The sequence below is a fragment of the Lycorma delicatula genome, chromosome 1 (assembly GCF_047948215.1).
Source record: "Lycorma delicatula isolate Av1 chromosome 1, ASM4794821v1, whole genome shotgun sequence".
Lineage (NCBI taxonomy): Eukaryota > Metazoa > Arthropoda > Insecta > Hemiptera > Fulgoridae > Lycorma > Lycorma delicatula.
This window is the reverse complement of record NC_134455.1, coordinates 378,428,402-378,450,289: the sequence shown is the minus strand read 5'-3', so window position 1 is coordinate 378,450,289 and position 21,888 is coordinate 378,428,402. Positions and strand designations below refer to the sequence as shown.

The 21,888-nt window shown below is 29.9% G+C and overlaps 1 protein-coding gene across 2 annotated transcripts in view; it reads left to right on the top strand.

Annotated features, from left to right (window-relative positions):
• Positions 1–21,888, top strand: part of Cog3 (conserved oligomeric Golgi complex subunit 3) — a 77,965-nt gene that overhangs the window by 19,557 nt on the left and 36,520 nt on the right. For both annotated transcript variants that reach the window (XM_075353739.1, XM_075353737.1), the window contains exons 5-7: positions 10,483–10,650; positions 14,965–15,191; positions 19,363–19,581. In XM_075353739.1, the coding sequence (XP_075209854.1) occupies positions 10,483–10,650; positions 14,965–15,191; positions 19,363–19,581 (614 nt within the window). The remainder of the gene's footprint in view (positions 1–10,482; positions 10,651–14,964; positions 15,192–19,362; positions 19,582–21,888) is intronic.

Sequence of the window (21,888 nt, the reverse complement as noted above, 5' to 3'; positions counted from 1 at the left end):
ATTTTCTTTAAATTTTATCTTTAGAGTTGCAGAGTCGCCTAATCAAGCCTCCATTGATCAAGGTTTATTGTAAACATTTTGATGGTGTTTTTCCAATTAATATTAATGACTTAAGATTCTATGAGATAAATATAATGTGCTGGTTGGTTCTTGTAGGCAACACAGTAATCACCCGGCTTTTGACTTGTTGCAATTCCTAATTTAGGAAAGTATGAGGACCATCCACGCTGTACTGCACTTGTACGTGTCCGTACCCGACATCTGCTGCAGCATATAAATGTTGACACTTCATCATTCTTTCCATCATATCTGTGCTCATATCCTCCATGGAGAATAAACCTTGTAAATTTTACTTTTGACCTTACGACATACAATAAACAATCAACACTACCTACTGTCTTCCGGCAAATGTTTCAGAGTTTTCTCTCCAAGATGAACCCAGATGAGGTGGTGATATATACTGATGGAACGAAACAAAACGATACCGTTGGTTGTGCTTTTGTTGTCAATGAAAGAACTTATATGTTTGGCCTACCAGGTATTACGAGTGTGTTCACCGCTGAACTGCTCGCTATAAATAAGGCTCTAAATATTAGCCCTAAATATAGAAACATTCTTATTTGCAGTGACTTGTGTAGTGCTCTCCAGGCATTAGAAAACTTTTATTCCAAACATCCTATCGTCATTGAAATTTACAACGCAATCGCTGAGTTGAATAATCGCAACACTGAAGTAAGTTTTTGCAGGGTCCCTAGCCACGTAGGGATTCAAGGTAATGAACAAGCAGATTATGCTGCCAAAGAAGCATGTATTCAGCCTCCTTTCACCACCTGAGTTACTACCTCCGATTTTATTAATCGTGTAAAACAATCACTGAGAGCAAGGTGGCAAGGTGACTGGAAGACTACCGTCGATAATAAACTTCGGCAGATTAAAGATTCTGTGTTGGCATGAGACTCCTCATGCAGAACTCGATATGAAGAAGTAGTCCTCTACCGATTGCAGATAGGACATACGAGGGTCACACACGAGTACCTAATGTCAGGAGGACATGCACCTGATGCAACTGCTGCATGACTGTGCACCACATTCTCATAGACTGCATATGTTATACGGCGTTGCGTCGTAAATTTAATCTACCCGGAAACATCCGTGGTATCTTGTACAATGATAATGAAATTTTGGACTGGATGTTTCTGTTTTTGCGTAGTACTAGCTTACTGCAAAAAATTTAATATTGTCATATATATTTTTCGCTAGAAGGGTTTTTGATAATTTTTTTTCCTTACTTTCAATTTTGATTTTTTTGGTTCTATGTCTTTAATTTTATTATCCGAGTAGGAAATCTTTTGCACTCGCGATCAGAATTAGATAAATTTTATTTAGTTTTGTTTTCTATTATTTTAGCTTTTATATTTTCAAGACTCCATCTGTGATATTAGTTTTGAGTTTTATTTCACTTATTAACTTAGTTTTAAATTTTATATTATATAATTTATATTAGTTTTAAGCCTTATTTAGTTTTATTATTTTAGTATTATTTTACCTTTTTATTAAAAAAAAATTCCGGGCGATGATAACCCACAGGCGTTTTTTGCCCCCCCCCAAAAAAAAAGAAAAAAAACATCTGCACTTTATCAAATATTACAGTAATTAAAATTTTAAATAAAATTTATAATTTTGTGTGGTTCTATCTAAATCTTATTTTTAATTAGCAGTACTTATATTCAGTTCTTCTGTATTGATTGATACGAGTTACTACGAAATTAACAAAAATAAATTCTTTATTTAAGTTGTAATATAATATTACATCATACAGATAAAATCAAGAATGATAGGGTTTGCTATTACATGTATATCTAAAACCAATGCTTTTGCATTTTCTTGGAAGGATCAAGGGAAACTATGGAAAAGCCTTGATAAAAGCAGCATTGAATAAATCAATAATTAAAGAGACAGATGGCTACAGCAGAAAAACTATTTAATAGAATGGACTAAAATGTCTGAAATTCAAATTTTCACCCCTAACAGAGAATGTTAGTTGTTCGAAAAAAAATTTATTATTATCTCTTTAGTTTTTTAAAAGCTTTTATTTAACTCGTTTTAGGAATAATCAAATCTTGCAACTGCTATATCTTTTGATCTATCGTATGAAAATCAATGAAATTTGGTACACGTATGTAACTTCGATGACAATACAGCACTACGATGTTGGAATCTGATATGACCCGCCCCCACGTGCTACCCCTACGCTAAATTCATGCATTTAGTTGAAAATTTTTATTTCTCATGAACTATCGTGTGAAAATGATTGAAATTTGGTACATGTATGTAACTTCGATGTGTAAAAATAAATAGTTTTACTTTTTTTTAGTCTTAAAAAAAAACATTAAAACAAAATAAAATTACAAAAATTTGTTTGATTACGTATAAAAAATTATTTAAAAAAAATGCTTTTATTTAACTAATATTAATATTAACATTAATAAAAAAAGGAAACAAATTAGAAAACCCCTCTAAAAAGTAAAAAATAAGAATTAAATCAAATTGAGAATTTTAAACAAAAAAATATAATATATATTAACAAATATAAAAATGCACTGAAAAGTAAAAAATAAATTATATAAATATCTAATAAATAACCAATAAATAAATGTAATAATTATTAAATTTTAAAATTAAAAGTAATGAAAATATTTAGTTAAATAAAAGCGTGGCTCAGTTTTTATAACAATGTTTTCGAATAAGTATTGATTGTTGTAAAAATAAATGTTGTGTTGTTTTAAATAAATTATAAAAATTGCGCCATGCTTTTATTTAACTAAATATTTTCATTACTTTATTATCCTTTCAGAAATCCAGATTTCCTCTAGGGAAATGCTGGTGAATTTCTAAATAATACAGTGTGATACAGCATATATAATATTGCACAATTGATATGAAACTTTCATGTTGCATGACAATTTTGAAAATACCAGCCCCCATTAATGAAAAAGTCTTCATAAGCCATAAGCTCTGCATAGGTAGCATGCCATTAACTATAGGTTGGTGTAAATACAGTTGATTGGTAAGGCAGTGAAGTACCTGTAACAATCCAAAACAGAAAAAGAATCTTTTCAAGCAGACTGCTGCCCCTAATCTGATGTGGTGTGGTGTGTGTGTTATTATCATCTTAAAGCTTCCTTACTGTCAGCTACATTTGTAACAAAACTGGTGCAGAAAGTGCATAATAATCAAAGCATCAGTTTTTTGTCTGATTTTAAATATTATCTTAGAAGGTTTATCAAGGAAGCATGTAGGCTCTTCTTACAACACCATGTGGATTTGTGGTTCTTCCTGTCAACTGTCCCTGGTATGCTGATTTGCAAAGAGGCAGTTAAAAAAAATAATTTGTGTAACTACGGTGTCCTTACTTCACACACTTGTCTTGAGTCTTGTATTTGATCATGGCAAAATATTCCTCACAAAACATGGTGCTCTGAAGTTTGACTGCAGGGTGATATTTTCAGTGCATCCAGTTTCTTCAGTAGTTGTGAGGTTTGCCAGAGCCCCCCAGCTGGGAAAAATGTAAACCGTGATGGCTGCATGTATACGTAAGAACTAAAATTCTGGTGTATAAGGGCAGAATAGGACTGTATCAGTTGATTAACAGGTAAAGTGTGACTATAGCATTCTTGTTTCTTTCAATTCACATGGAGTATATGCTCTGTGGAAGGACAAATGTTGATCATCAAGGGTAACTCCCAGTATTTTGCCAACATGTTATATTCTGTAGGCACCAAAGATTTTCAGCTGTTTGGGTAGGTTTTGCTACTTGGTTTCTGCAAAGATCATGGTTACAGACTTATCTCTGTCAACCTTTTATCCACCATGGCTCCAGCTCATTCGACTATCTCAGCACTGGCACAGATAGCTCTGGATACCTATTGGCAGCTACCTGGTGTTCCTCCAAATTCTAATTCTTATTTTTTATTGAAATTGAATTCTCAGTCAAAATTTTAATAGAATTTTTCATATGAAAGTTGTTTAAACTCTTATTTGCTTTAATCCTTTTTCCATGAAGTCTTTTATTAAGACCCTGATGAGTAAATAAGGAAAAAAATATTCCTACAAAGTGGGTAAAGGAACTCCATTCAAAATCTTTTTTAAAAATTCATAAATCATAAAAATTCAGTATTTTAAAATTATGTTTTTATTAATTTTCATCTCTTGTTCAAAATTAAAATAATAGAAAAACAAATGTAAATCAAGATAAAGAATTTACATGAAAATGGTTACTGATTGCGTGAAAGTGGCTGGTCAGTTGATGGAATGGTTAGAATGCTGGTTTTAAGTTTTGATTCCCAGCAAAGGTTTGGCATTTTTTCTAAATGTGATTCCATCTATCTCATCTTCCTCATTAAAATATGTGTAAGACCATGTTCAAGGTTGTTGTAATAATAATTATACATATTAAATGGAAAAATTAGCTTCTGCTACATTTATATATGAAATGCTAAGATAATAAACATGAAAATAAAATACAGTCTTTGCAACTTGCAAGCAACATTTTAATTAAATATTCAGCTTATAAGATAGAACTCACTATAAAGGATTAACTCATTCATATATAAGGTTTGATAAAAAAAATACACAGAATTTCAGTTTTTCTCAAAAAATCGTTATTCATCCATATTGATTTTCTTCAAATTACTCCTTTTCAGTTGTACCATTTGTGCCAGTGCTTTTTCCAGTCTTCAAAGCACCTTTGGAACAATTTCCAGTATGGTATTTAGCTTCTTTACTGATTTCATCTTTATCTCTTCAGTGTTGCCAAAAAGCCTTTTTCTTGGTTCTTTTAAACTTGGGGAAAATAGGAAGAAGTCACTGGGGGCCATATCTGGTGAAATTGGAGACTGCAGCATTATAGCAGTGTTGGTTTTGGCAAAATATTTATGAGTAAGCAGTGAGGTGTGAGCAAGTGCATTATAGCGATGCACTGCCATGAATTGTTTCGTCAGAAATCCAGGTTTTTTCTTCCCATTGCTTAATGCAAATCACATAAAACTTCCAGATAATAATCCTTATTGACTCTGTGATTGTCCAAGATCATATTCTTCACTTTTTCGACACTGCCATCATATGATGTGCTGGGAAATCCATGGTGCTCACCATCTTCAGTGTCTTCATGGCTCTTTTGGAAACCCTTGTACCACTTGTAAATACTTTCTTTATTCACAGAAGAATCACCTAAAGCGGCATTCAACATATCCAATGCAGTGCTGCACGTTATTCCATTCTTAAAACAAAATTCAATTCAATTTCTTTGTTCCATTTTTTCCACTAGTCTAAAATCGCCAACCATACCAAAACAACTGTAACCTTTTCAATTGCCAACAATAAACTAAGCATTTAATATGGCTACCAATGTAAACATATTATATATTGGGGACAAACGTACCAACACAAAAAATAAAAAATTGTGACAATTGGACTTACACAGTCTGGGAAATTTAAAAATTCCATGTATTTTTTTATCAAACCTCATATATGAAGATAAAACAGTGAAATCTTTTTTTAAATAACTGATACCTTGAGAATAGGTTTTATGATTTTGATAAATGAAATATTAAAATAAAAGAAGTTAAAATAGGATTACAGAAATTAAAATATAAAAGAACTATAATGATTGTCTCTTACAGACAGAACATGGTGTAATTAATGAATGAAAATATTACTTCACAAAAATTATTAATGTATGATCTCTGTTTTATTTTTGTAGTTTTATCCATTAATGGAGTCATTTGAATAAATTTATGTTTCTAACACCATCCTCAAGGTTAAAAATACTTTGAAAAAGAATTATTCATATCACCCAGCAGGCGAAATTTTAAGTTAATGTTAGATTATATATTCAAATAAATATACAAAAATTCTAAATTAGATTCAGAGTATTTCAGGAAGTTTCTGTCATATACAATAGATGAGGTCAAATAATGCCTTACTAAAACTCTATAGATACAAATTATTGATCAAATTAGTGGAATTATTTGCAGTCTTGTATAAAAATTGAAAAAATCGATCCTCATGTTGGATCCATAGTAGTTTATAAGAAAATTATTGTAAAATTCAAAAAAATTGAGATTTGGCATAAATTTACTTTATTAAATTGCCAGTAACTAAATCAAGCTTCAAGAAACAATTCTTAGAGATTTAATTTTACAAAAATTAAGCTAATTAGTCATTAAATAGAGAATAGAATTTGTAAAAATTCATTTTATTGAAAACCAAAGAAAAAAATTCTACATGGTCATGTTTTGAAAAAGCTAATTTTCTGGAAAGGCATTTCAACTTGCCTTTTTGTAAAAACCACTTCCCATATTGCAAAGTGATATGTAATTTTAAAAAATTTTATTTTATACATTTTGTGCATTAACCTTTAAATTGTTAAAAATCTAATTATGAATGTGAGTACAGAAAATCTTTTTCTTATTTTAAACAATTAATGACAATTCCCTGTAAAACACGTGATATTGAAATTTTTTTTCAATTCAATTCAAGATTGGGTGAAAATTTGATAAATAGAATTAGAATTCATAACTAATTCATATTTATAATTTTTTTTAAATATCAGAATTATACCTCGCAAATCTAACTAAGCTGCACGTAATATACTTAATAATTTTTATACTAGAATATTTCTTGCTAACAGTTAAAAAAATGATTTTAATCAGATCAAAAATTATACATGAATATGTAGTCTAAGTGATACATCACTTAGTTTTAACAATTAGAAAAAAAAACTATTTTACTTTATTGTATTGTTTAACAAGACAGTTTTATTAAATCTCAGGAATAATAATGTGAATGTATTAAATTATTTTATAATTTTGAAATATTGTAACAAAAAATCACATCTAAGCTGATCTTTTACAAAAATGGCAAACGTTACATGACTTGTAATGTTTAAAAAATTTAAAGTAGGATTTAGTAAGGCAGTTATTTTTGTAACTTTATATTGCTGTAAAAAAATTGTTATGTATTTTTTAGTTTTATATTTTTTTTACTTTCTAATCAGTCAATTTTATAAATATTTTAATGTTTTTGTAGAAAATATTGAAGAAATTTCTTTCATTTCTACTTCCTTGTACGAAGTAAAGTACGTACATATGTTCATATGTATCTCGTATAACTCAAAAACGATTAGCCGTAGAATGTTAAAATTTTGGATTTAGGACTGTTGTAACATCTAGATAATCTAGAAATGTTGCGTATGATGTTGCAACATCTAGATAATTGTTGTGCCTCTTCCCTTTTGATTTCAATTGACTGAATCAAAAGTATCCAAAAAGTTTGGATTTTGGACTTTTTCTTAGCTGCAGTAATAATCCCTCACTGAGAGCTTTTCAATGATATGTCATAAGTGGTACTTAATTTTCATTGGTTCCAGAGTTATCCACAAATAAAATTTTAATTAATGAAATATTTGGATCTTACAAGAGGAAGACAAATCGATTCAAATCAGACTTCATCTCCTTTTTTTTTAATTTAAATACATTGATTTATTAATAATTATTAACCTCTGATTGTAAAAAAATCTTTACAGTAAATAATAATTCAATAAAAAAGAAAAAATGAAAAAAATACTCTAAGTTATTAATGAAATGAAATTTTAAAAAACTTTAAATTAAAGTTTAATAACTTTAAACAATAGAAGGAAGTATTTCAAAATATTTTTCAAATAAACAAACTATATAACCTATATAAATAAAAATGTAAACGTTCATTTGTTCAAAATCTTAAATCTCCAAAAGTTCTTCACTGATTGCTTTGAAATCTTAACACAACGTTGCATTTGAGTACGTGCATGTTTTTATATACCTACCATTTATATACCTAAGATGTCACACCTGTGACAGGTAAAAACATGATTTTTTTGAAAAACATCTGTTGGACATAAAAGCAACACCCGCTATAATTCCATTTCAGTGTTTTCGATATGTGTGTCCACAATAGACTAAAAAACTACTGGATTGATTTATGCTCGAGGTAAAAGAGAGGAACAGAAAAATCAAAAAAGGTAAAAGGAAGAAGGGGAAAATGGGGAAAAGTAAAAAACAGGAAAAAGAAAGGGGAAAGAAGAAAAAGAAAAGGAGAAAGGAAAACAAGGGAAAGAGAAATGGGGGAAGGAAAGAGTAAAAGGGAATATGATGAAAATGAAAATGGGATAAGGAGAATGGGGAAAGGATAAATTTTCTGAAGTTCCGTAATGTTCATTTTGTTAATGCTTTATCAAACTTTCAGTTGTGTTCATCTATATATATATATACTCAAATCTAGTAATAGCAAAGCATTGCTGGGTCGGCTAGCAAATAATGAAGAATCTACAGTCACAATTTTTCTTTTTCACAAAGGATACTGAAAGATACTCAACAATTATTGTACTGTTTAAAAATATGTACATGATATTTATTTAAACTGTTGCTTTAACAAGTAACATGATCTTTATAATAACTATAAAATAGGTACAACTAATGTTACAATTTTATGTTCCGAACTGAATTATTGATATAGTTGTATTCTATTAAAATGTATTTTCTGTTACAAAATTTGAAATTGTAGTTTGAGAGTTAAGGATTTATAAATTATTAAGAGTAATTAAGGTGAGAAGTTAAATATTTGAAATATCATTGGCATTGCTGCAATAACTACAAGTCCCAATTATTGAAAAAATGATTTTTATTGGTTTTAGGACTAACAAGACTACTAGCCTTTTTTATATTTTTGCTCTCATACACATATTCAGCAATTAACTGCGATAATCTGAATTTTCATAATACGAGGTGTGTGAAAAAATGAATGAGACTGACTTTTTACTTACCAAAGTTTTTATTTTTTTCAAACAACAATATTATCCCCTTCAAAGTAGTTCCCTTGGGCAGCTATACACCGGCGGAGTCGTTGTTCCCATTCCTGGTAGCAGCGCTGGAAGGTTTCAACTGGTAGGGCTTTTAACTGGTCAGTCACAGTCTCTTGAATGTTCTCCAGAGTTCCAAAATGACGTCCTTTTAAGACATGTTTCAATTTCCGGAAAAGAAAAATGTCACAAGGACTCAAATCAGGTGAATAGGAACCATATAGGAATATGAGGAACCATAGGAATGCGTATTGAGGTCAAAAATTTCCTGATGGAAATGGACGTGTGACACGAGGCAATGTCATGATGAAGCAACCACTTGTCTGCAATGCCTGGTCTCACGCGAATCACTCTTTTCCTGAGCCTTTCAAGGACGCCTTTATAAAACACTTGGTTGACAGTTTGTCCTGGAGGAACAATCTTTATGCACGATACCTCTACTGTCAAAAAAGCAAATCAGCATGGTTTTGATCTTTGATTTGCTCATTCAACATTTTTTCGGTCGAGGAGATGATGGAGTGTGCCATTCTTCGCTTTGCTGCTTTTTTTCAGGATCATACTCAAATATCCAGGATTCATCACCTGTGATTATACAATTGAAGAATTCTTGGTTATTGTCAATCCTCTCAAGAAGATCAACGCACACGTTTCTTCGATTGTCCTTCTGCTCCGTTGTGAGATTTTTCGGCACCAATTTCGCACAAACCTTTTGCATGTTTAAATCGTCTGTCAGAATTTGATGTACGGTGAAAGTGTTTAAATTTAACTGTTCACTCATCATCCTTATTGTTAAATGACGATCTCACAAGAACCCTCACATGCTCAACGTTTTCGTCAGATTTTAAAGTCGAAGGTCTCCCTGAGCGAGGTTGATATTCAATGTGTTCTTGTTCTTCCAAAAATGATTTGTGCCAGTGGAAAACTTGTGCTCTTGATAAGCAATGTTTCCCATAGGCCTGTTTCAACTTTTCAAAGATCACACTCAAGGGTTCCCCAAGTTTAACATATAACTTGATTTTACAACGTTGCTCTAAATTCCGATCTAGCACACGTGTCTACCAGTCTAGCACAGACCGGTAGACACAGCGTTGCCAGATCGCTCACAGTGTTACCAGTCTCATTACTTTTCTCACACACCTTGTATTTCCTACATATTACAATATTAAAAATTAAGCCACAGTTAAAACATGAGTAAGAAGTTTAATCCAGGGAGTGTTGTAATACACTCATTGTCATTAGTACACAAGGGCTGATGTGGTTAGTATCACTGTTTTACCTTTACTTTTCTTCCACCAGTGAAGATTAGGTACCCACTACAATCGGATTGACTGAAGATCATTCATAGGTTATAAATTTTTGACGACCCAGATTTAAATTAGTGACTAGATTAGGAAGCGTATTATTATTTCTACTGTTGAACTATCTTGATTATTAGGAAGCAGTATTAATGATGAAAGTATGTTTAAGTCTACTAATACTCTTAATAAATTTTAGTTTTGTAAAAGTTTAGTATGAAATTTTTTTATTTATTTTAAAAATTACATAAAATTGATTAATAGTAAGCATGTATGATACTTTTGTTTTAGACAAAGCTAGTGGAAATAAATGAAGGTGTTTTGGAAAGACTGAAACAGTTTAAAAGTTTAGATTTATTAGCGCAGCGTTTAGATTCTCCTACACTGTCTGTAACAAGTCCTGTTTTCTGTCATCTATTGGATCAGATTGACCAATTTATAGCTTATATGCAAACACATGTCAGTATTTATTGTTTTATGTATATATTTATAGCTAAATATCTTAAATAATAGGTTCTGTGAAGTGAACTCTTGCTCATTTTTAACTAAATTTAACAAATTTCTCTGTAAAAAAAAAATTACTTGAATTACTGAAAATGGCTTACGTGACTGAATGACAACTATTTACAGTAGGAAGGGAAGAAAACAGAACATATTGAAGTTGTACAGTAGGAAGCACACCCTCAAGTGATAGAATTTGCAGTGGAAATGTGCTAACAGTGCCTAGATCTTAGCACTATGGTTGAAGCTTGTAAACAATCCTAAACAGAATTACGAAGCTTTAAAGTTACCTACATAGTTAAAGTATGACCACTGAGGAGTGTCCATACTGCTCAAGGAAAGGTGTATCATTGCTAAGATTGCATCAAGAGTAGAAGGATTATCACATGTTCAGTCTTGTCAGCAGTGGTGGCTTGGTGACTGAAACTTCCCTTTTACCAATTCATTCCATCATCCTCCTTTCTAAGTAAGATGGCTAACAACTGATATAATAAAAGTTTTCAAGCTCTTATTTAATGAATGGTAATTTTTATAAATAAAAAATAAGTTACATATAGCTTGCTAATTTTGAATGAAATACATGTAAGGCTGTACCAGAAGAAGTGTATAAGTTTGGTTTCTCCAAGGCTTAGAGCTAATGCTTTATGCTAAAATAATTCTATTATTATTTAAAGTAATTACCATTAGTATTACTAATTACTATTAGTATTTAAAATAAAAATAATTAAATATATTAAATACAATGTATGATAACAATGGCATATAAATTTATGCTTTAATAATCTTTATGATATTAAGCATTATGAAAATGCTGCTGACTCGTAAAGAAAATTTACCTCTCCATTCCTGATTGAATGGAAGGTATGCATCAGTGAACCAGTGTTGGTTGTGTAAAAAAATGAATATAATAGAATTACTTACTGTTATTAAATAAATTATTTGTAATTCAAATGTGCAGTGCCTTTAAAAGTTTTGTGATTAAGACATTCATAGATCAAATAGAAGTCACATTTATTATGTATACAATGTCAGAAAAAAATTTAAGACCACCAACTAAAAACATCATTTTACTTAATTAAAATATTTTTATTTCACAAAAAAGTAATACAAGAAATATTTTGGTAAAATTATAATGTCAGTGGGTCCTCCTCTTGCCTTGTAGTATGCCTTAATCCTGTCATTGAGTGAACCAGCTTTCTACACTCTTCTCACGTCACTTGATTCTGTAATGTATAGACAACCAATTTCAGTTCAGCTCCATTTCTTGGTTTCTGCTTTGCCAATTGATAACCCATAGTGTTTCAAAGATTTTCAGTGGGGTTAAGATCTGTACTAGGTGGTGGCTGGTCAATATCTTTGTCTGCAAACCATGCTCTGGTTCTTCTTTTTTTCAGATTTTTTGTCACGATTTTAAAATGCTTTAAGCTGCTTACAAATCTCCAAAGATTTTTTAATATTTTTTCAGGCAGTTGTTTTGAAAGGCTTTTGTTATTTCTCTGAAGAAACTAAAAACCACAGCTCTCCCTGTAGCCATTTTTGAGCTACAAATTTTTTTCCCCAAAAAAATGTGCAGTTTTATCCAGAAAGCCTAAATATAAAAAATAACCCTATCTCATGTACAAGTTGAGCTATAGAAATTTTATTACTATCAAATCTTTCATTTTCAATAAAAAGTTCAGTTAGTAAATTAAGTAAAATGTATAAGACCAGTAGACAATTGTGTAAGACAGTTGTTTTTTTGGGGTGGTCTTAAACTTTTTGTGACACTGTTTATATAAAAATTACATTTACGTTAATTGAAGAATGCTTCTTTCTTCTTTATATAAGAGGGATATTACAAAATTGATTTCTTTTTGGCTAATGAAAATATATTAGCAGTCATTGCAAAAGATGACACTTTTTATTTAGTACTGGTAAACAGCAGTCAGTGAAATATGGCATCTGTCATTGCCTTTCTAAATCTCCTGCCAGGTGAGAGGTGTGTAGTGTGATACATTTTTTTTTCAACTGGAGGGACTAAAACTATTGAAATCCATCAACAGGTGTGGTGTGTTTACAGTAATAATATAGCTACTTATTTAGTGAAAAAATGGATCCATCTTCATTTACCAGTCAAGCTAAAAAAATAAAAGCTGGCATTGCTGAACTGAAAAATGAAACTGCAATGTTTTGGAACCACAGGAGAATTGTGCTGTCAGAATCTTGTAATCTGGGGTTGCAGTAATCAAACATTTATTATGAAATTCTTTAAAACTGGGAGATAATTGATATCAAACTGTGCTAGATTCTCTTGAGGGGTTTGTTATACAACATAACAGTGGATACTTTTGTGCTCTGGATGTTCAAAAATTTCAAGTTCAAGATTGTAGTAGTATTCTTGTTACATTTTGGAATTTGTATCTAATCTTTATTATCTCTTATTCCAGATGAAATTCTGTTTGTTAAACAGCAACTACAGGACATAAAAACATTTTTAATTTACTAAATCCTAAATAGTTCACTTTTAAAGTACCAGAATTGTTTTTTCAAAGGACTTTTCAGAGCTAATTAGCTTCACTTTTTTTTGGCAGAGCCTATTGATAGCTTTATTGTTAGTAGTTCCAGTCTTGTTAGGAAACCCCTTAAGTATGTGATCAAATAATGTATTTGATTTATTTTCTGTTTATTCATTTAATACATTTTTTTTTTAGTCAGTATGTATGTTCTGATTTTAAAAGGCCATTTTCATCAGAATTTGGTTTGGTTGTTATGTGTATTGGATGTTTTTCTTAAATTTATCAGTGGATCAGTTGATTTTATGAATAAATACGTATTCACCAGTATTCAAAAAGAACTTGCATGCATTATTTATAAAATATGTAAATTAAAATTATGCTTTCCTAATTCTTTTTAATATGTTTTTAGCAGTATCTGTTACTACAGATTATGGTTCTCTTATATCATGTTTACATAAAATTCATTCATTACCGTTACTTTTTAACTTGTATATAGACTTACATGTATAAGTCACCAACTTCAGTAAAGGAAGAGTTATTTAACTGTGTATTTTTTTAATATAAATTCAAAAACAGCAATTAAAAAACCTCTCTTAATGACTGGACCAGTTATATGATTATTTTTTTTTTATTTTGCAGATAAGTTCCTCTGTTGGGCAATTGTTAGTTTTTTTTCCAACTGGAAGAGAACATTTTTTTCAACCAAAAAGTTTATTTCTCCGTAGATAATTTATCTCAACTTGGTTTAGTACAACTTTATCATTATATTTCTTACCTATTAAAATATTAAAATCAAGACATAGTTATAACCTGCATAAGAGGTTTAACCCAAGAAGTGTTGTGAAAGGTTGAACAACCTCAACTTAGTGCCATTAATATACAAGGGCTGATGTGGTTAGTACCACCTTCATTTTTCTTCCAAGAATTGCATGAGCAATCTTTAGCTCATGCATAGGAGCAGTTTTTCATCTGTGTTTTTTCAAATAGCATTTTTCACATACGGATATTTGTTTTATCAATTTATTCAGATTTTAATTTAAATTAAAACTAAGAGAAAATGTAAGTCAAAATAAATCTAAAAATATATAAAATAACCAACTTAAAAAAAATATCACCCTAGAAATAGATAAAACATCAATTTTTAACATTTTTACATTGTTTAAAGTTAGTGCTAAATCAACTATTAGAAAGTTGATAATAATTGTTAATTTGTCAGTGACTTGTGAATTTAAATTTAAAGAATCACAAGTGTATTAGTTTTTATTTTTTAAACTGTTTTTTTTAATTGTAGTTTTTTATGTAAGTTAATTTTATCCAGTTTCATTCAGCAGTTTTCACAGTTGAGAGATTATAATTACACCCTAATTTATCAAAACAACATATTTTGGTAGGAAAATCTTGCTTGATTAGCATCCTTTCAGTTAGCTGAAAGGATTTTCAGAGTATAACTACAATGTAAATGATGCTCTTAATATATACGAAACATTTTTTTATTTTGTTTAGTAGATGATAATCATCCACGAAGAGTGAGAATGTGAATTACAAAACAATGTTGATTAATTAAATATTTCAGCCAATGGCAATAAGTGCTTCATACCTGATCTGCCACCTGCACAGGGTTAACAAAGTAATATTTCTTTCTAGTTAAACTGCTGTTATTGTCCCAAAGAAAATTGAATTGAAATTTTATAAAAATAATGATAGTGTTTTTTATTTAATTATATTTTATTATTAATTTATATACGTATATTATTTTGTTGTGGTTTTTTTCTTACAGCATACCTACAAAGAATGTAGTATATATTTAGCAAGATATCAACATTGTTTAACAAGAGCTATTAGTTTATTGAGAGCATTTGTTCAGAATGTACTAACTAATGCGACTCAACAGACACAAGCATGCCCTGCATCAGATGCTAGTCATTATGCTAAATTTCAAGCATCAGCCCAAAAAGTAAAACCAGTGTTAAATCTTGTTGAACAGCGCCGTAATGTATTCCCAGAGTGAGTATTAATTTTTTTTCTATCATAAATTTATTTCAGTTAGTTATAAATTATTTCTGTAACTAAGCAGTAAATGTACAATAGTTCATTACTTTTATAATTTGTAGCGATTTGTTTCATGTATTTCTGTCGAAATCTTCAAATTTTATATAATTTTAATTTTAACATATATTGAAAAACAGCTTTTATTCAAACTAGAGTAACTATTTGTACCATATATGTAAAAAATAATATTTATTATTTTTTTAATGAAATTAACACCAACTTTTTATTTTAAGAAATAAAAAAAAAATGACAGGTTCCTGGTTGAGACAGTGAGTGAGCTCTATATTTATCTTTGAGAATACTATCTCAGAAATGAATGAATATAAATTAAACATGAATATCAGTGGATTTAAATCAATTCCCGTAGATCATCTAAGTTAACTGAAAATGTGGATTCCACTCCTAAAGATGCATGTAAACAATCTCGTCTTTCATTACCTGAGTTACGCCTGCTGATTTTGTTAATTCTATTAAATATACTCTTCAAAGAAGGTTGCAAGGTAACTGGACTATTACAGCGGATAATAAACTCAGATACATCAAAGATATGGGGTTACCATGTAACGTCATACAGAAAAATTTGCCAAGTGGAAGTGCTCCTGTGCTGAATGCGACTAGGACATACCAGGACTACTCACAGATACCTGATTGGCGCAGAAAACACATCACTATGCATACAATGCAACTACTGCTTGACTGTGCGCCACTTTCTTGTGGACTACATACCTTATGCAACCTTACATCACAAATTTAAATTGCTGAGGGACATTTGGCGCATCCTAGGATATGATAAATATACTAGACCGGTTATTGTTACTTGTAAGAAAAATCAGTATATTTCATAAGATTGAATGATTATCAACCATAAATTTTATTTTATTATTTTTGTTGCATATTTTATCCTAATGATTACATTTCTTTTATTATTTTAGTTTTAATCTTATTACTATGTTAGTTTTCACCTTCTTTAATTAATATTTTAATACCTGAGAAGGGGTCTTTTTGACCCAGGCAATGATAATACAAAAGCATTTTTTGCTCCCCCACCAAAAAAAAAAGAATAAGTTAACCATTATGTGACTGCTGGTATTAAAGACCCAGTATACTGAGGTTTTCTATTAATTTAAATGAAATTGATGAAGTGCATGTTTTCTCTGTTTTCATCCAAAAATCTTAGCAAATTTTAATTGCTTAAGTTAAAAATTTATCATGCTCAAGTTAAAAATCAAATTGAACATTATTTGATTTTATACTGAAACAAGTTAACCAAATGTTTTTCATTCATCTTTTTTTTATGAAATGTTATTTGCTTGCTGCATGTCTTATATTGTAAACTTTTTCCTATGAATTATTTTATTGCAAAGTTCTGGTTTACGAGTACACGGTCCATCCCACACGAAAGGTGACTCATGTGAAATAAAATAAAAGACATTGTTTATTTTTAATTTATATTACTTTTTAATCAAAGCAGGCTCCTTGTGAGTCAATACACAACTGGAAGCGTTGGAAAAATTGTTTGAAACAGTTCTGATGCTCAGCCTTTGAAATTGCCTGCACTACCATAGTCATAACCCTCTGGATATCTGAAATCATGTCGAAACAATGAAAACACTCATGTTTCATCACCTGTTACAATGCAAGACGTAAAGTCTGGATCCCTAGCAGCCGATTCTTTCATGTCTCGGCAGTGTTCCACTCTGTAATCTTTTTGATCGTGAGTGAGTGGGGTACAAAGCGACAACACATCTTCTTTCAGCCCAAATTTTCAGTTAGAATGTGATGCACAGTTGTTTTAGAAACTCCAGTGATCTCCTCAGTTAACCTGGTAGATGCACAACGATCATTTCAAAGAATTTCAGACATTTTCTTCTACTCAAACTGTCATTGATGCTCCTGGACATGGATCATCTTTAATGCTTTCTCTACCATCACGAAACCTTGCATACCACTTAAAAACATTTTTACGATTCATTGCTTTACTACCATAAACAATTTGTATAATTTTAAAAGTGTTTCTGGCACTTTTACCCAGTTTAAAACAAAACTTAGTGTTTGAACGTTGCTTCATTGCTCCTTTCACGACCGAAGTTCAAAAGATGCTGTTAAAGTTTTGGTTATTACGAGCAGTCTGTAATGCCAGCACTATTAAATTTAAAACAGAAGGTAGTCGGAATGCCACGCTAGTTAATTCATGTATCTGTTCACAGATTGCATTAGTAGTTACGTGAATATAAAATCAGTCACCTTTTCTGTGGGATGGACTGTGTATAAAGACAACATTTACAGTTCAGTGAAACATTTGATGTAGTTGAAATAAAATTCTGATTAATATATCCCAAGTTATAAGTAATCAAATTTGATAAATGGATTGTTAAATTTTTCTTGAAAAATTTATTGATACTTTTACAAAACTTGTAAAAATGTATAATGGTATAGTAATAGTATATTTAAAATTTGGTTTTTACTTCCATTATGGGTGTATTGCCCATATAGTAGTAACGTTTATCTGTGTTAATGTATTTTGAACAAAAAAGATCAAACATATTTGCAATGTACTTATTAAACAATAAGACTGATGAAAAAATAATACCTGTGATAAAATAATCCCCCTTTGACGATCAAATAATGTTGACATGTAAGATATAAGTTTAGGAAACTCTAATGATACTGTTTTTAACATGTTTTCTTTCTGTAGTCTGAATTTCCTCTGTTGTTCCATTTTGCATTCCTTTCATGGTTCTTTTAATTTTAAGGAGCAAAATAATCTGCTGAGAGGCCAAATCTGGAGAGTAGGTTTTTGATGATTGTAATACGTTTTTCTTTCTTTGCCAGAAAAGTTGCTAGTAGTTACAACAAAATGTGCTGCTGAATTGTCATGCAATGACAACAGATTTGTAGAATCAAATATTTCATATCTCATGTTATAAATTTGATTTCACGGTCTTTTTATTAGTACCTGTTCATAGAACCTTTTCCTGCCATAACTCCTTGAGTAACAAGTTTCTAATGAAGGAATTCCTTCAGTATTGGAAAACACTATCACTATGATTTTCATTCATGATCTTTACAAAAAGTAATTTTTTTAATGAGGAGAGGATGTTGAATCCTATTTTGAACACTCTGTTTCTGAAAAATATTGAAACACCTAACTTTCATATCAGTAACGGTTCCATAAAAAATTGTTCTAAATTAAATATTGAAGCCATAAAGTCAAAATAAATATATCAAGGACATGTTTAAAAATTAAGTACTGTAAATAAAATTATGTCATTAGCTGTAACTTTTTCTAAATTGAATTCTAAGTTAAATTAAATCTAAACTGTTTTTCCTTATATCTTCCACTATTACAGAATTATTTATTGTATCTGGGTACCAACATTTACCGCCAGTATAATTGTTAAATAAAGCTGCCTGATAAAGCCAATTGTGCACTTTCTTGTCATCATCTTTGAGATGTACAAGTTTTGTACAATTTCAGTGGGTCTTGAAATGATAAGAAAAGAAAGAACAAAGAATGAAATTGTGAACCATCAGTTCATTTTGACCTTAGATACTTCACATATCTGGTAATTTCAGCTGGTTGTTCTTATTTTTGCATATAGAAATGTATACAATAAAATATGTTTTAGGTTGATGGACTTCCTGATTTACTTGAATGTAAGTGAACAGAATGTGATGTAAAGATGTTTGTAATTTGTTAAACACGAGGGAAGTCAACATGGATGAAATGATGACTTCAGCACAGCATCAGAGATGTTTGAATGAATGATGTTTACTTTCTGATTACCTCTCATACACCTCACTAACAGTAATTTCAATCTTCATTTGTAATTATGATTTTAGTGACAAGCAAAACTGAAGAAATTTTCATACTTTTATTATAAATACACATTATGTAGCAATTTACTAAAATTTGCAAGAACTAATTAACCAAAGATCAAATAAGTCATTTCAGTTTTTTAAAATCCTTAATTCAAAAACTTTATATAGAAGGTGTGTAATAATTTTGCTTGTGTGGTTTGTTTTGTGATATTTTATTTATAAAATTATTATTTATTTATAAAAGCATTCATTATGTAAACCTCAGACATAAAATTTATTAAAATGTATATTTTGTTTTTAATAGGTATGAAAGTCTTCTAGCAGAATTTCACCAATGTTACCTTGATCAACGCCAACAGTTAATTGGACCAAGTGTTGAACAGAATATTGCTGAATTAGCAGCTGATCGTAATAATGATTATTGTTCATTCACTCGATCTGCTTGTGCCTTTTTAATACATGTTTCCCATGATGAACTGCGTTTATTTCACCAGTTTTTTACACAGTCTTCTCCACTTTTTACGTTAGTAATTACTATAATGGATTCTATGTTTCCTTTAATAACATGTGGCTGTTAGGTATTTTATCTTAAAAATAATGTGAACAGTTTTTAAAACATCAATTTTTATTTTCCTTGTTATTATATAATGTTCATTGAAACAAATTTTTGTGATATGGTGCTAAATGAAGGTTAACTTTTTATTGTAAGATAGTTTTTGATGCATATAGGTTTCCTTTAGCATGCTATTGCGTTTTTAGACATTTTGAGAAAGAAAGTTGGAATTTATAGAAAATAGTATTCCTTATCTGTTTATTTTTCAGTTTAAAAATTTTAAAAAGAGAACATATAACTCCATAATTGAATTTTTAACAGGTAATGTTCATACTGTATTTTAATCATTTTTATCCTAACAATATTACATGATACATTGAATAAGGAAATGCTTAGTATATTATTAGTATGCTTATTTAGAAAGTTTTATATATATAAATCATCTTCATCTTCATTGCAGTCTGTATTTATTATTATATGGCATTACAATTAAGACTAGTGTTTTACTCAGCACTGCTAAAATGTGTTTAAGATTACATAACAAACATTTCTCTCTTTTAATAACTTTGTTTATAATGAAGCTGTTATTTAACATGTATTAAAAACGTTATTACACAACTTTAAGAAAATCTTAAAGTTACATTAATCTTATTAATGTATTTACAAGTTTATATAGCTTGACCCTTTCAAAGTTGTCCTCTATTGCTGGCAATAAACCGCTTTCAACGTTTCTTCCATTTTGAGAATGTTTCCTTGAATGCATTTTTGAGACGGTGTGTAGCTGTTGTATCATATTTTCCTCAATCTAGTTTATTGTTTGAGAATTATATCCTTTGAATTTTATCTTAAATTATGGTTGTTCACATTTGCCTGATAATGGTGAATAAGAAAAGTGTATAAGCTGGCGAGTTGTCATAGTGCAATGTTACATTCCAGTTTTCTTACAGCCCAGGTCCCTTTTTCTATATACTATCCCTCAAATGCTTTAAAGTTCCATATAAAACTTCTTGTTTTACTATCTGACTGTACGCACTTCTAATAAATTTATTCTGTAACCAGTTATCAAGCAATTCTGGGCTGTGTCTGATTTCTGTGATTTTTTACTGTTATAATAGCAAAATGATCCTACGTTTAGTTTCAGTTGTTTTTTTTTTACTCCATCCTAAAATAAAATCATTGTCTTTACAGATTAATTTATAGATCTATGCTCTTAACAGGTTTTATCTTTAGTACTTGTTAAGACTGTTTGGTACTGTTAAGTTTGCTACATTAAAAAAACTTAACACTTACTTGAGAAGTTCCATCTTGTTTCATAAAAGGAACATTTCATCAGGCTCTAGTAATGTTATGATGTTCATCATAATTTCTTGATAACGCTGATAACTTCTTAAGATGAAGTATGTCAAAGATGATTTCACAGAGTTAAGTAGTTACTCGTGTAATACACGCAAGCTTTCAGTTGTATTTGCCTAGATATTAAATTTTATCCTAGTCTTATTGTTTCTTATGAAACTGGTAAACTACCAGCAGTACTACAGTAAACTTTTTATTGTCTAATTTTTGTAATGTGGAATTATATGAATATGTTGTGTGGATAAAGCTTTGGAGTTCTTAACAGTTTGTCGCTTTTTGAACACTTACATGTATCTGTTATCTTGCAAATTAGTCTCCTAAGCAATTTTCTAGAAAAATTTGCTCATGATTGCCAGATCTGTAATAAACTTTATTCAGTAAAAACATTTTGATGTGAGACACAATCTATAACAGTTCCTTCTAGAAAAATATTTTTAAAATCTGATATTACATTTTTTTATCGGTTTTATATGTAAAAAAGACAAGAAATCTTCATGAAGGATTTATTTCATATTTCACATAGGATTAAGAATTTAAATATGCCTCTGTAACTAAGGTACTTCAAAACTATGTGAAAGAAATCACTGATAGCTTGAAACTTAATGGCTACCTAACAGATGAGTGAGTGATTATAAGATTTTCTCTTAGCATTACTGTTATTGCTGTAATTATTGACAACATTTTTCTAAAAATAGAAGTTATCATACAGGAATTTGTGTATGATGTATATATGTATGTATGTATGAAGTATAGACATTGTGTTCCATTTCTTCGATCATCTGATATAAATAGAATCAAACAAGTCCAGATAGAGAATTTAAATGGTGTAAATTATATTGTTAGCACCTCATTCTTTTAGACTGTTCATAGTGATTTTTTAAATTTTCATTTTTTTCTTTTGCGATTTTATTTATTACAGATAGA